We start from the raw sequence: 16823 nt of genomic DNA, 5'->3' as shown, positions 1-16823 counted from the left end.
TTAAATATTGCGTGAACAGGTGTCTACAAACTTTCAGACATACCTCTGTAAGTACAGTAAGTGCTTTGTCTGTAATTAGTTTGACCCTTGGGCAGGTTTATTTTAAGCCAGTAAAAAAACCCTTCACAAAAGTCATATGGCATGTTATGTAAACTTACATCATACTTACTATACAAACCACACAGAGTTAAAATGCATTATCTGATGCGCATAAAATATCTGTATGCTTCCTCCTTCAAATCATAACACATCTTTGATAGCGTAATTTGCAATTGATTTTTATCATGGTTTAAGCTGGTTAGCAGTCATGTGCATATCTGTGTCTTTTAAAAAAGCAGCCTGTGCTTCTTCCGGCAGCTCGGTTTCTCAGAAGTGAGAAAAAGAGTATGGTCATCATTTTGTGTGTCACTGAGACCCTCTGACAAATAATCCATAAATGTGTGTAGGTCACTGGGGTAGAAGAGAGGTGAACTATGTTCAAGGGTAAAAGCCTTTTAGCAGCACTACAGTACACTACAGTGCAGGCAGTAAGTCAGGCAATCTTTTGAAAACTGGAGCTTGAGAAACTCAAGTAGCATCTGAAAAGGTAGCTATGCAGGAGATTTCTTCATGTTTCCTTTTATGTCCCTAACCACAAAATTTGCATGTGCATGAATATGTATAGTATAATACAAATTATATACAAATAAAATGTGTTTTATAAATTATTTGCAATTATTTTGCTAATTTGTATCTTTTATATGTTATGATGTTGCTTAATAATATCTTTAAAATAATCAGTTTTACTGAAACTTTGGTAAATTGTTCATATTTCTTATTGACTTACCTGATAAGAGACTTAGTAGTATAGTATGTCACAAATGGTATATTTGTAACTATGTATTATATGTTAAAATTTTGCTAAATTATTTTATTATCAGTATAATAATGATGCAGTATGATTTTGCTAAATGGTATATTTTGAATTATTGTTTTTAATAATTACACAATTTAAAAATATTTGTAAAAGCAATGGTTCTATATAGAACCATGTCACACTTAAATGGTTCTTTGCATGGTGAACTAGTTCTTCAGATCTATGGAGAAATGTTGGAGATTAATGATGTTATTTGTATATGACATTTCTTCTATTTTTACAAATGTAACTTAAGAATGTATAGACTAGAATAGAACCCTATTGCGACATGGGGTGAGCAGGAGATGTAGAGGATGCACGTGTGAGTTGGTTTTATTAGGTTCCATGGCAGAGACAGGGGCAATATTTTGGACAAATAAGAAGGGGAAACAAATAAGAAATAAAACAGAACCACAAGGAAACCAAAAAACAAAAGCACATGGCAGAAGTAAACAAAGGCACATATCAGAGGAAAACAAGGAAACCAAGCCTGAAACAGAGAAAGACAAGGGTGGAACAAAACAGGATGTTACACATATACAACATATTCTCCATCAACCTGAAGAACCATCTTTCATAATGCATTTATGACAAAATGCGATGAACTTGTTGCACATGATTGTCAGAACATTTGTTTGGAACACTGGCCGAGCAGCAGCTGGTGCAGCTGGCAGGGGAGAGAAGGCTGCAGGATGCTCAGGTGACCCATGATCCAGTGGCCTTCCCAGGATCCCACCAAAGCTATCCTTGGATGACCCTTCCCTCTTGGACTATTCCGCGCCCTGTCTCCCTCAATGCCAGCTCTCATGGGTAAGCCTTTGCAACAGGTGTGCACAGAAAAGCAGCATGCCCTCCTGAGGGTCTAGACAGCAGTTTATGCAATCATTTGGTCCATGACATACAGATTCCTTTTAGCTTCTAAGTTATTGTTGTTATTATTATGGTTTGGTTGCTGATGCAGCATTTTTTCACTCTACAAATACAGGGGTTATGAAGGGTTCTTTGCGTGATGCTATAAAACAAACACTTTTTGTGTTCTAATGAGAAATGTAAAGAATAATTTCTCATTAGGGTCAGAGGCAGCAATAGCAGAGGCATGTAATCTGTCATATGGCAAAAATGGCGTCCACCCAGTCACCTTTAGGTCTGTTGAGTAGTTGTTCATTTGAGGAAAATGTTTTGTACTTTTCACCAACCATGACTCAAGGTTTTGAAACATGACTGAGTGAAGAAGGCTCAATAGAAAAAAAGAAATAGATTTTTCAAAATAACTGATAATTATGTATAAACAAGAGGCAGCCCCCTTAATAGGAATAGGTATATTATGTCTCAATGCAAACTAAATCACACTAAGTTTAAGCCAAGAAAACAATGCTACAAAACCTAAACCTAAGAAATGAGCAGTGTGCACTCGGAGCGTGACCTTTGATTTCCAGGGATGATGAGGGCCCATTGATCCAAGCCATACGGAGTGGTGATGCAGACAAAGTGAGGGATATCATGATGTCTGTGACGAATCCAAGAAGCTTAATGGGACCAAATAAAGATGGGTGGACCCCACTGCATGAAGCTGCATATTATGGCCAGATTGATTGTTTGACGATTTTGCTAGCAGGTGAGTTCAGCATTCAGCAGTGGTTCTTAATGCCACTCACAGGAACCATTTACAGCACATATTCTAATTTAAAATGGCTTGACAGTTTCAGGATGAGTTGAAAGAACTGTGTTAGAAATATAGGAAAATACAGGAAATATACTGTGATGTTTACAGGACTAAATATAAAACATGGAAACATTTGGAAATTTTGAGAGGTTTTGGGGTACTGGTAGTGTAGAGACTCCTTTCAGATCATATGTCTGTCAGAAGTGGAATACTAGAATAACTGTAGGAGGGGTTCTATTTATTTAAGTTTGATAAAATGATCTAAATTTGATTAAATTGTTCTTGCTTAAATTTCTATCTGGCACATGTCACATTAACTTTCAAGTAATTTTCTTCTAGCCAATCAAATAACCACAAAACACTGAAACGCCAGCAAGTGTAGCAGGTCATGCTTTGTTCGTGGGTGAATACCACCAATACTGTTCCACAGTAAAAATGTACCATAACCAGAGTTGTGAGACTTAAGGTGACTTATATTGAGCACTACAGTGAATCAGTAAGTAATCAGAGCATACAGAAAGCCTTCACTGGTAAAAGCTAAGCAATATTCTTTGTCTCCTCATAATTTCAGCTGCCCCATGGATGATCAACAGTAAAACCCTTAAAAACCAGACTCCTCTTATTCTGGCTGTATCTAGGGGACATTTAGCATGCATGAAATATCTCTTGAAGAATGGAGCAGACCCCGGCATCCCAACCACGTCCAATGACACCCCCCTGTATGAAGGTAACTCCATTTGTTATAGCTTAGTCAAACATAGTTATGTATGATATGGATATGTATGATATGCTTATTTTTCTTCACCGAATATCATTTTTTCCTGCCCCTCAGCTTGTGCAACATTCAATGTACAAATGGTGCAGCTCCTTGTGCAGTATGGGGCAGATGTCAATCAGAAATGTTTGGATGGATGGACCGTTCTACACGAGGCAGTGACACAAAACAATCAGGAAATCTGTGAGATTCTATTGGATTATGGGGCCATGGTCTGCTCTCCCAACCTTTATGGTGTGACCCCTCTGTTCTTGGCAGCCCAATGTGGATGTGTTAAGGTTCTAAAGTTCCTGTTGAAAAACGGTTTGTAAAATTGCTAAAGTTACTACACTCAAACATGTTAATTTTTCCATCTGTTGTAATTTAACACATTTCTATTCAGTCTAACAGAGTAGAGTTCATAGAGTAGCATTTTCAGCAGGGGTTCCCAGTCTCAGTCCTGGTGACCAGATTTTGTGGTTTTACTCTAAAATGCAGTTGACTGTTTGGAAAGTTCTGATCCCCTTAGTAACTCAGAGAGACCTCCTGTCTTTAGTTACTGCTGCTATGTCCATTGACCTTCAGATACATGCTACCTGGTATTCGTAGCACTTCTGCTAAACAGGCTAAAAAGGTCAGCAGTACAAAAATAGGCCTCTTAAAAAAGGATTCAGGAAAATCAGCAGTTTTTGTTTCTAATATAGTGGAGGCTTGAGTTAGGCTGCCCCTTCAGATAAGCTAATGCTAGAGCCAACACTGGAGCTAGTTTAATTTTCCAGCAAAAAGGTTTGTGCACATCTCGTCTATTCACTTTTAATGGTGTAATTTTTTACTGCTCTGTGCGGAGTGTCGCTGTAGAATATTAAAACGTGTATTTATTCAGGTTATCTTTAATCACAAAATAATCCATTGCAAATACTCACTGAGTTCCTCTGATGAGTAGTTTGCCACCTTGATTGATGTAAATTCGTCCCATTGTACAGGGCAACGTGAAAGACATGCTTGCCGCAATAGTGTGAACGCACCTTTCACCTGATAATTCTGAAAAATTTTCTCCCAGCTGATTAGTTTTTTTGAGAGTAAGTACACTATGACAGTTGGCGTCAAGTTTGTTGTAGTCAAGGTCACTAGGGGCAAGTCTAAATCATATTAGATTGCCATCCGAGTCAAACCAAAAGTTTGTAAATGTCAAGTCAAGATCCAGATTAGAATTTAAAACAAAAAAGAAGGTTGACAAAACTCAAATTCTGTGATGGCAACAGAATCACAGATGAACGCGGATAAAAGACAAGTGTGATTTAATGAAAATCACCAGTTGTCAAAAGGGCAAAACAGCAACATAGTCAAAATCCAGGCCAAGGTCAAAAAACACAGATCCAAAACACAAACAAAGCTACAAAAAGGGCAAGACGAAAGTCAAAAAGCCAGCAAACTAATTCAAAGGTCAAAACACACAGGAACTAACATCACAAGAGGAAAACACTCAGAAAGTCTCAGAGAAACAATACTTCCAAAAGACACTGTCTAAAGCCCAGGCTTTTATAGTCTAACCTAAGTCACATGATACCAACACAGATAGTATTAGTAATCAGGAGACTGAGATCTCTGATAGGAGTGTGGTGGAGAGTTGGAAGTCACGTGAGACTCCAGAAGATTCTGGGAGATGGAGTCCATCTCCTCTATGGGAGGTTCCAAATGTGTGACAAATTCACTTGTAGTTCATTTTACATTCATTTTCATTAATTATACATGATACATAGCAATAAATAATGTTCTATTTCATAATCTATTTTGGAAAATGTAACATTAAATAGTATATAACCCAAAAAACATTATTAATTATTTTAATATTATAGTCTTAGTCCAATTCTGCGTTGTGACTTTTGGTAGCAAGTGATGACAAAGTTATTCTCTATCCCTTCTTCTCTAAAACATATGAATATGTAACCACCCAATGTCAACATACATTTTTATTATCAATTGAAAGCAAAGCAATAATAAGATTCTGATTTGTATGTTTCGATTTTCGAGCCAATGAACATGAACAAACAAATAATACCCTGTTAATCATCACAGAAAGATCAAGTCGATCCTCAACCTGCAGTGAACACAGTTTGTTTAACTATGTAGAGAAAGCACTGTTTTATTATTTGTTAGGTTATTTTTTATATTCAGTGATGATTTGAGTAAAAGCTTCAATTTGCAGTTATCTCAAACAGATCCTACCTTACCCTGGCATCATGACAAGACCAAGACCGTTAATTTACGGTCTTGAAACCTACAGCACTAATGTACTCTCATAATTTGTTGTGTATATATTTATGAAGGTGCTGACATAAACAGTGAAGCAAAGGATGGTGCTACAGCTTTATATGAGGCCTGCAGGAATGGTCACACAGAGATTGTGGAGTTACTTCTGTCTCAGAGTGCTGATGCTAATAGGCCTGGGAAGGATGGACTTTTACCTCTTCATGTGGCTGCAAAGGGTGGAAGTGATGGGTAGATAATGCTCAGACACATCCATTAGTAATTATTCACCTATGTTTAATATAATTTATGTAGTTCAACAACTTTGTTTGTCTTGCCTCATCCCTTCTCTTCTTTAGGATTGTGTCCATGCTGATCCCAACCACGAGCAAGACTAAAATACAACAAAGTGGCATCAGTCCTCTGCATCTGGCAGCTGAAAATGATGAGGATGATGTCCTGGAGCTCCTGATCCAGGCTGACTTTGAAATAAATGCTGTCCTGGCTCCAAAACATTCCCACATGTATGAAGACCGTCGCATTACAGCTCTGTACTTTGCTGTTGACAATAGCAACATTGAAGCTGCCACCATGCTTCTGGAGGCTGGAGCTGACCCTAACTTAGACCCATTCAACCCCCTTCTGCTGGCAGTGAGGAAGGATCATGTTGAGATGGCCACCTTGCTTATGGAGCATGGAGCCAACGTTAATGCCTCCATCCCCACACACCCCACCACCTTCCCAGCCTGTGTGATGCTAAGTGTGAGGAACCTCACAATGCTAAAATGTGTGATGGACCATGGTGGTGATGCCATAGCATGCTTTCAGTGTGAATACAGCTTCAAGCAACATCCAAATATGGACTTTACATATATCAGTTGTGAGCTACAATATAGACCTCAGATGGCCACACACTCCTGTTTGCAGGTGGGAAAGTTTGAGGAACCTGAAGAGATAATTAAACCTTCATAATTGCAAATTATGGTCAAATGTCTATAGATCACTGCGCACTGTTTTACATTTACCATACACTTTATTACCTGTTTTCACACACATTTTGTGTACACTATTCATCTTTGGTCAGATTTCAGTGTTGACCAGATATTATTTGATCTGTACTGACAGTTCTGTGAGATGATCTCTCATCCTATGGTGAATCGCTGGGCAGGACCCATGATAGACCTGCTGCTGGACTATGTAGGACATGTTAAACTCTGTTCAAGACTCAATGAACAGCTGGAAATCTATGACTCCTGGGCACATATAAAAGAGAAATCAAGTGAGTATAACCAATCTGATCAAGGAAAATACGTATACACAGCTATATACATTAACACAGCTGCTCTACTATCTAACATTGTTTTTGTATTCTTTCAAGCTCTGCCAAAATGTCTAATGCAGCTCTGCAGACTAAGGATCCGGCAGCTGATGGGTACAGAAAGGCTAAAGTATATCAGCACACTGCCACTTCCAAGAAGACTTATCGAGTACCTAAACTTTAAGCAGCAGAAATAAATGCTTTAAGCAACAGGGAACAGTAATGATGAACATCACTGTTGCCCAAAAAAAGAAAATCATTCATTTTCTACATCATTTGAGCACAGGGACTGTCCTTTACACTCTGTGAAAAAGAACCAAGTGAAATGCTTCAAGTTGTTTGGAATAAAATCCCTTTATATCAGCTTAAATTAAATGTTAAAAAGGTTTTACCTTGCTTCTCCTGTAACCTTACTTTTTTTTTGACATATACAGTATGTAATTGTTTACTGTAGTTAAGTATCTGTACCTAAGTGCAAGTTTCTGTACTTTATTATAGAATTTTCATTTTAGGAAACATACTACTTTAAGTTCACTTGATTTCAAAGTAAAATATTCTACTTTGTTCACTCAACTGTTTTGTGCAGAATGTGCTGTTACTCATTACTGTAAAGTAAAACTACATTGTCTAAAATATCTGTGACTGTGATGTGCTTTCAAATTGAAGCAAAGCGATCACAGCACATCTTTTAGTCAACTACCTGTTTTACCTCTTGCTCATACAGAAACTGAAAACTACTGCTTCGTGCATCAAACTTCAGATGAGTTTAATCCTTCATATCTTGTGCTGGTTGAGGCTTTGTACCAGTGCTGTTATGTCTTTTATTTTTACTTGAGGAATATTTTACAAAAGGTTTTTCTAACTTTTTTTTAAATATTTTGTTAACTTGCTCACTGTGTATACCACTGATATATACTATATTGCATGATTTGATACATGATAGATTTGATATTTTAGATTAGAACCATGCTGATTTTTGTTTCAATAAGGGCAAAACACCCAAGGAGACTGCTGACCTTCGTAGAGGCGAGTAATCCAGTCCTGGAAAGTAAAAACCCTTCCTGGGATTTTGTTCAAACTGTCTGAACATCTTGCTGCTGATTTGAGGAAAATAGAGAAGCCAGGAAGTTGGAACAAAATTCAGGGGAGGGTTTTTCCTTTTGTATCTGGATTACCCGCCTCTATATATAAGACACTACGTAAAGCATTGGAAAGATGAAATTCCATAAGAAACACACTTTCCACCATCTGTAAGTGATTGTAGGTAGTTTGCAAAAACAAGCAAGGTCCCGCAAGATATGCTGAAGCTGGTCCATTTAGGGCCTGAGCAAGACCTTGAATATGTCCACAGGGCAACATACAGTTGTCTAATGAAGAATTTATGAAAGCATTAAGACATTTCTTTAATATCTTGAGGGGTTAGCGTGTGTATTTATATATAAAGTGATTCAGAAAAGTTTGTGGACACCACACCTATATGAGCTTGGTAGACATAACTTTCCAAAACCCCTTTATTTTTTTTTGTGTCTGTGGGAATTTATGCCCATTCATTAAAAAAAAGCATTTGGGGAGTCAGCACTGCTACCACTGCTAACAGTTTTGAGCATATAATTCTCTACATTTTTTGTATGCTATGCAATGTGTAATAAAATAATACATAGAAACATTAACAGGACCCTTTCAACATTCAAGAGTTTTATTGTCATGTGCACAGCAGAACAGGCAGTTACACTGTACAATGAAATTCTTACTTTGCTGTTCCTCCATTCACCAAATATAATCTTAAGAGAATAAAAACAGAAAATAAGAATTCTAAAAACAGTAGTAAAAAAGTAAAAGTACAAGTAAAAATGAACAGTATGTGCAAAGTTGAAATAAAATTAAAGTTATGTGCAAATATGTAGAGCAGCTGTTCATAAAGTGCATCAAGTAACAGATGTAAACAGATGTATACAGTAAACAGTAGTGTTCTGTGCAAGTAATAGATGTAAACAGTAAACAATATTGTTCTGTGCAGGTAATAGATGTAAACAGTATTGTTCTAACAGCAGCAGTACAGTGTAGGTAAGGTGCAGTGTAGGTAATAAAGTTATTGAGTACGAGGTTAAACCAGATCAGAATGGGAGGGGGGAAGAGGTAGTGAGTGAGGTATTCACCAGCCTGAAGGCAGGGGTGTGAAGAGTCTGTGCTGGGGGTGTGTACTGTCCCTGTTAATGTTTCGGGCCCTTCTGATGACCCTGGCATGATAAATGTCCTGTAGTGAGGGGAAGGCTGCTCCTGAGATGGACTGTGCAGTTTTGATAACATGCTGGAGAGCCTTCCTGTCCTGAGCAGTGCAGTTTCCATACCAGACTGTGACGGAGCTGGTAAGAACACTCTTGATCATGCTCCTGTAGAAGGTGCTGAGAATTTTGGCTGACGTGCCAAATTTCCTCAGTCTTCTAAGAAAGTACAGTCGCTGGTACTTCCTGATGATAAGGTGTGTTGTGAGACCACTTTTCGGAGCTTTTCGGAGAGTTTGTGTGGGATGACCATGTTAAATGCTGAGCTGTAGTCAATGTAGAGCATTCTGACATATGTGTCCTTGCCCTCCAGTTGTGTGAGGGCTGTGTGAAGGGCAGTGTTCACTGCGTCGTCTGTGGACCTGTTCCGTCAGTATGCAAACTGAAGAGGGTCTATAGTGTTCGGAATGGTCTCCTGGATGTGAGTCATGACTATTCTATTGAAGCACTTCATCACGATTGGGGTGAGCTGCAACAGGGCGATAGTCATTTAGGCAGGTCACAATGCTTTTTTTTTTGGGAGGGGCATGATGATGGTGGACTTGAAGCAGGATGGCACAAAAGCTTGTGTGAGGAACAGATATGAATGTGAATGTGAATATGAATATGTCCACAAACACATCAGCCAGTTCTGATGAGCAAACCCTGAGTGCATGCCCGAGGATGTTGTCTGGGCCGGCTGCTCTCTGTGGGTTTATTCTCTTCAAGGTCCTGCACACATCCACTAATGTCACAGTGAGTGATGTGTTCTGTGTGGCCATAATGTCTCTCGGTCGGCCAGGGTTGAGGGCCTCGAAGCGAGCATAAAACTCATTTAGCTCATCAGGTAGTGTAGTGTGGCTGGTTGTGACCACCCTGCTCATCTGTTGGTAGTAGGTGATGTGCTGTAGTCCTTGCCACATGCGCTGCAAGTACGTGGTGGTGTAGTAGCCCTCCAGCTTCAGCCTGTACTGTCTCTTGGCCTCTCTGATAGATCTACGCAGGTCATATCTGGACTTTTGTAATCTTCAGTGTTGCCTGAGAGAAATGCAGCATGGAGGGCACATAGCATGGACCGAGCTTCACCATTTATCCAGGGTTTCTGGTTGGGGTATTTTCTGCAGCACCTTGTAGGGACAACGCTTTCAATGCAACTGCTGATGTAGCCCGTTACCCCGGAAGCATAGTCCTCTAGATCAACAGTACAGTCCTCTCTCATAGCAGGAGTTCTGAACACATCCCAGTCTGTACTGTCAAAGCAGTCCTGAAGCAGTAAGTCAGTTTCTTCATTCCACACTTTGACAGTTTTACTCACTGGAAGTGCTTGCTTGAGGAGTTGTCTGTATGCTGGGTAGAGGAACACAGAGATGTGGTCAGACTGTCCGAAGTGTGGCCAAGGCATGGACCTGTACGCCCCCCTCACGTTGCTGTAAACATGGTCGAGTATGTTATTCTCCCTCGTCAGAAAGCTCACATGCTGATGGTACTTGGGGAGGACAGTCCTCAGGTTGCAGTGATTGAAGTCGCCGGGAACAATGAATGTGGTGTCTGGGTGCATGGTCTCTTGTTTACTGATGGCGCCATGCAGCAGCCCTAGCGCCGTGGCAGAATTCGTGCATGGCGGAATGTAAGTAGCCAGAATGTACACAGAGATGAACTCTCTAGGCAGACAAAAGGCTCTGCACTTCACCATCAGCAGCTCCAAGTCAGCTGAGCTACTGGAACTAAGGGACCCAACCTCTTGCAGACTATTATCCCTCCTTCAGCAAACTTTACTCTTGGTACAATGTATGCCAACAGGTAGCATTCTGTTGGCAATTGTCCATCAAACTGCCAGATGAAGCATGATTCATCACTCCAGAGGAAAAAATTGCTGCACTTTTAACAAGCTACACACTTCAGCTCTTGGTGGCCTCACAGCTAAGATGATCCCGACAGTGTCATTTTTAAAGTCACTGAGTTCTGTGCAAACTATTTTATACCCAATGTTTGTATATGGAGATTGCATGTGTCCTTGATTGCAATGGCTGTTGCGAAAACACCATGAACTCGATAATTAGGAGAGATATCCACACACTGTTGACCATTTGGTGTATGTTTCATAAAAAGCAGGCAGTACTAACAGTATATGGAATTCAAATGATAAATTAGCGTGGGTTACAGCAAAATGCTTGACCGTAACTTTATGTTTTAGGCATGCAAAAGTAGCCTTTTGTGTGAAAGGGAGAAGGGAAAACAAAGAAAGGAAAGAGAGTTATCCTGTGAACATCTAAGGACATCAGAAAACATGTCCATTACCTTAAATAACAAAGACCATCCAGAGGACATTGTTTTCTTAGCACAGTTAGAATGCCCACACATTTAGATTATATGCTTTGAATCTGGATTTTTTGACTGGGTTAAGACTGAATTAGTTCTTCCAGTCTGTAGCATTAGCACAGAGACTGCCCTCTGATGGACCACTGTTGACAACTGGGATGACATACTTGTTATAAATGCATTAATATAGTACAATACAAGGTTTCTCCAGACTAGTACAGGAAACAACCTTTGCATGAACGCTACATGTTTTGTATCTTTACCCCCAGAAGCCATTATAAACTGATATGGATTAAAGTATCTGCTAAACAGTTTTGTGTAAATGCAAATAACACTGACCCACAACCTTCACCACCAGCACTGGAACTTTGTGGGTCATTTAATAGCCACAGCTAATGAAGTTTCAGTTACAGACACTGAAGTACTGTTCCTGTAAATATGTGAAAGTTCAAGAGAGTAGCTTGCAGTGCTGACGACTTTAAGTTCGCTAAGACATGACTTCCAAAAGGCTCACAACTAATTCACTTCTATAAGGAATCCTCAGTGATGCTATATCAGCATAATATCAAACCAAATATTCAGAGATTCTTAAAGAATGGAATATCCTTACAAAGGATTTATTTAATACTTTTATTTCTATAATAAAAAAATATTAAACAACAATAGCAACTCATACAGGGGTGAATTTGCCACAAGCGGCCAAATAAGTAAATATTTTCTTTTTGCAAACATAAAGGTATGACACAAGAGCAGACTAGTGAGACTAGCTCTATTTTTCAGTCTGTTTACTCTTAATCACCTGTAAATAAGCTCACTGCATGTCTGTAGTTCCTTCCACAGTATCTCCTGCTAATAACCACCCCCCACCCCTCCAAATCCAGGCCAGACAAGCTAAAGATATCTGTGAGGTCACATGTTTATACCATGAAATCAAACTGTATCACTGCAGCACTTAAGGAATGTACACAGAGCCCTGGAGCGCACTCGAGGGGAGACTTCATAAAGAGCAGGACTGACATTTAGAAAGGTAGGTAGGCAATTTAATAGCATTAGTCTTCAGCACACACGTAAATTACACTGACCACAGTTCCTGCAATGTGAATAATGGCATCGCTACAATGCAAAAATGCTGACATAACTATACCAGGCAATTTCTGAAGTTCAACTTATGAAAATCACAAATGTTGTTTCGCAAAACTGTTCCTTCAATAATATGATGGTTATAAAAACATTCCTGTGTTTGCATGCAAGTCTGATATGCATGACCTTATTACACTTTTGTTCATTTTTGAACAACAGAACAGATTCCATTCGATTAAATCGTTTGAAAAACCAACATTGGTTTGAGATACATAGAGATAAGTAGCATAATGTTAATCATTCAGAAAGTGTTACAAATGTTTCCAGTATCAGATAGCAATATTTTAATTGCATAGTAATAATAATAATAATAATAATAATATAAACAACAACAACAATAATAAACATAACAATTAGTGGTATTAGTATTAGTATTATTGTTGCTGTTGTTGTTGTTGTCTTGCCAAAAACACTTATGCAAACAAAGCAATCTTAGACCTTTTTCATAAGAGACCTTTGGCCCATGTCCAAATCTTGGTCAAATTATCTGTTCATTACATACATGACATGATTAAATAACAGCACTTAAACTAGTAGCTATATAGTGTCAGAAAAAATGTACTGTAAAGGTAGATTTTTGTTCTCCAAACTACAAACAATGTAAATGTACCCTAAGTACAACATGGCCTTTAAGACTGACTTCACGTGACAAAATTTATTGCAACTACTTGCATGTTGGGAGTTGCCTGCAATATAGACAGTTACACATTTTTGACAGCTGTACACAACACATTTGATTATGTATCTTGTATTTATCCATCTAAGTTTCTTTACCATATATGTGAGTGTACAGTATGTTTAGCCTTTGAAAAATACTGTCTGAGTAGTTATTATGGTTATAATGCCTCAGTTTTCCTGTCCTAGAAGCACAAGGTCACAAGCACACTTCTGTTTCCTCTTTTGTATTATTTTTCACATTTTGGATTCCAGATGAAACTGATCTCTGTGTAAATTTACACGCATAAGAAGAGGAGAAAATGAATCTAGCTAAATCATGTAAACCACAATAACAGCAGGCTAACAATAAGAATAAATTCTGATACAAGCAGCCATTTAAACAGCTGTTAGCATTAGCCAGCTTGTTAATGCAGCGGTTTTATTTTCTTGTCCATTGATCTGGTAAAATCAGTCATTAGAACATATCTTGTTATTACTGATTTGAGTTGAAACTTTTTCCATGATGTTGTAGCTTTTTGAAGTTTGAGGAGTTTCAAGTGAATTCAAAGACACTTTACATTATGTTGCTCAAGTACAAATTAGTTTCATGATGGTTTCATGCAACTTTAGTTCACAACTAGCCTTAAGGTTCAGTTTGACTGTTGGCCTCCCTCCTTCATTATTGCTCAGTATAGCTGTTAAGCATCCATAGCACTTGTACTGACAGAGTGAATAAATTGGCTTTACAAGATGTTCAATGCAAACACACGTTTAAGAACTAGCAAAAATATGAATGTAGCAAAAAGGATTCTCGAAAATCATGTTTACATTAATTAAACCAGGTAAATCTTTCAGTAACTAGATGTCAAGGGAGCAGTTTTCCTGTCTAAAAGGCAGAGGTTTAAACTATGAAAGCTGCTCCTTCAGATGAGTGAATGCTAATGCTGAGGCTGGTCAGAGCAAGTCTGATGTTGAGGAGGTCTTGTCCTTTTGTAAATGAAGTGTTTTAATCACAATTGTTAGCACTGTACAGTCTATTTAATCAGTCTAATTTATCAAGCTAACTGCTAACTACTAGAAAAGGCTAAGCAATTCTGATTGACAACATATTAAAAGGATTTATAACAAGTACAGCAACCAAGAAAAAAAGATTGCTAAGCATAGCGCTGCCTGTCACTAGTTTCAAATGTTTGAGTATTTCCTTCAATTGACAGGGGAGATTGATGTCAATCACTCTTTCACTATTTTCTTATCTTAACTCATTTAAAACAGAAAAGTAGTGTAAAAAGCTTAAGATAAGGGTATGGAGCTATGAAACTTGCAATGGAAATTGGTACTATAAAGTTGGCACTGAGGACATACCAAGACCCTTTTTTAAAGAGTGTATCATATGATAACTGCAAATTAATATGCTAAATATACAGGACTATTTACTTTTGTTGTTTACTCATTATTTTTATCCTTTTGTTCTCTTCTTGTGTAATGCAGTACATAAACATGTGGATTGCAGTGATGTACCACATTTCTCAGTCACTTTCCTTCCACAGGTTGATCATGGCAGCAGCCAGGGTGTCAGTGCCTAGCCTGAGCAGCGGAGCTGTGGAGGCAGAAGACTACAGTGCTTACTCAAATATGTCTGATGAGCAACTCCTGCAGTTGGCTATCGAGCGAAGTCTAGTTGAGGCAAATTTGACACCGAGACATAATCAAGCATTCCGCTCCAATATGCTGACACTGGACCGGTGCTCACGTGTCCGGCAGCCTCAGGCTATCCCTCCCCCTGCAAACCCGCCAGCTAACCCACCTGCTAACCCACCAGATCATCTGTCTGCAAACCCTCCTAAGTAACTTCATACCAAAAAATATTTACTGACACACACCTAGCACATATTTTAGTGAGGTCTATATTTTCAAACATTTCCTTGTAATTTATAATGAAATCATCATTGTTCCAGTGAAAAACAGAGTGTACAAATCAACAAAGATGCTCAAAATCATTACTTCAGTAAAAACAAGGATCAAGTGGTTGCTTGGACAAGACACAATGGATTCCTGAGGGTTACTGTTGAATCTATCAAGTGAGTAACTAGCAGAGAGATTGATGCCTGCAAAGTACTGTGAAATGTCTTCAACCTATGCTTAAAAGGGGCATTAACGTATCCTACCCAGTCATATTTGTTCAAAGGCTCAACCAAAGGCTTGGTTGTTGATTTTCAGTATATTTTGTGAATTTCATCTTTCAGAAATTTAGACCCTTTTCTCTCAGCTATCTGGAAGGGTGATGCCAAAGCTTTAAGAGATATAATACTACTGAAATCTAGAAACCTCACTGAAGCTAATAAAGATGGATGGATACCCCTTCATGAGACTGCATACTATGGTCATCTTGAGTGTCTGAAGGTTTTGCTGAGAGGTGAGAAATCAGTTCGAAATCATTGCTGTACTGAACTATTGCAGAAGGTTCATTAGTTATTGATGTGTATTTGTATCTCGTATCTGACATCTTTAGCTGAACCGCAGACCATCAACTGTCGCACTCTCAAGAACCAGACTCCACTTCTTCTGGCTGTGAGCCGCAAGCATTTACCTTGCGTTGACTACCTCTTAGAGAAGGGTGCTGATCCCAATCTCGCAAATAACCAGTGGGAGACTCCATTATACAAAGGTAAATGTGCGTTTAAAGACACTTAAAGGATAATTGAAGGACTTTTTTTTTTCAAAATTTCTGCATAATTCTCTTGTTGAGATGTAAATAAAGTCATTGGATAGATGTTTGATATGAGAGGTTCTTTGTAAAGAAACTTACCAACTCAGATATACTTATAGTGGTGCTGATGGGAACCAAAATGATGCACTCCAAAGTAATCACTGAAACTTAAAAAAAGTCTAATCATGCTGTGCAAGAGCCTTTACGTCTATTTTATTTGAGCATTTTACAAAACATTTTATGTATAAAACATACCTCAAACAATGCGTCAGGCATCAGCATAACCAGTAACCATTTAATATAATAACTTGCTGTGGGGTAGCTTACAGACATCTGGTTCGCCATTACAAACAGACTCTGATAGAATCCGACTCTAATTATTTATCTTAATATGATACATTTTGTATCAAAGTGCTCTGCATAACAATTTTAATGATTTATTCAGGCAGAAATTGTGATAAGTACACTGAGATAAATCATTCTAGTTACTAGACTGATTTGGGTGAATATGCCTACAAGCTGATGTGCCAACACATTGCTTGTTTTCATAGCTTGTGAAAAAGGCTTTGAAGAAGCTGTGGGCCTTCTTTTAAGATATGGAGCAACAACCACAAAGTCCTGTGTGCAAGGTGGAACACCACTACATGAAGCAGCACGGCACAAAAATGTTGAGATGTGCAAAATGCTACTTCAAGCAGGGGCAAAGTTGATGGCTAGAAACATATATGGCATAGATCCTCTGTTTACAGCAGCTCAATGTGGAGCTTCTGAAGTGCTGAGCTTCCTACTTATGAAAGGTACGTACAATGTGCAAGAAAATAATTGTGCACCAATTAAGTCAAGGTCATTTTATGCAATAAAA

General features: G+C 38.5%; 1 protein-coding gene across 7 annotated transcripts in view; it reads left to right on the top strand.

Annotated features, from left to right (window-relative positions):
• LOC108424533 (ankyrin repeat and SOCS box protein 2-like) overlaps positions 1–16823 on the top strand; it is a 43068-nt gene that overhangs the window by 7637 nt on the left and 18608 nt on the right. For 2 of the 7 annotated variants that reach the window (XM_037537709.1, XM_037537708.1), the window contains exon 2: positions 1551–1705. In XM_037537709.1, coding sequence (XP_037393606.1) covers positions 1551–1705 — 155 coding nt within the window. Of the gene's footprint in view, positions 1–1521; positions 1706–2331; positions 2511–3129; positions 3286–3390; positions 3637–5639; positions 5812–5918; positions 6487–6684; positions 6839–6937; positions 8553–12147; positions 12485–14801; positions 15099–15209; positions 15333–15497; positions 15668–15763; positions 15920–16512; positions 16759–16823 lie in introns of those variants that run through there. The other 5 variants (XM_037537713.1, XM_037537710.1, XM_017692612.2 and 2 more) reach the window with 5 other exon arrangements.

The sequence above is a fragment of the Pygocentrus nattereri genome, chromosome 4 (genome assembly GCF_015220715.1).
Source record: "Pygocentrus nattereri isolate fPygNat1 chromosome 4, fPygNat1.pri, whole genome shotgun sequence".
In the NCBI taxonomy this organism is placed as follows: domain Eukaryota; kingdom Metazoa; phylum Chordata; class Actinopteri; order Characiformes; family Serrasalmidae; genus Pygocentrus; species Pygocentrus nattereri.
Note: the sequence above shows the minus strand (reverse complement) of the source record. Positions and strands in the feature narration are given on the sequence as shown.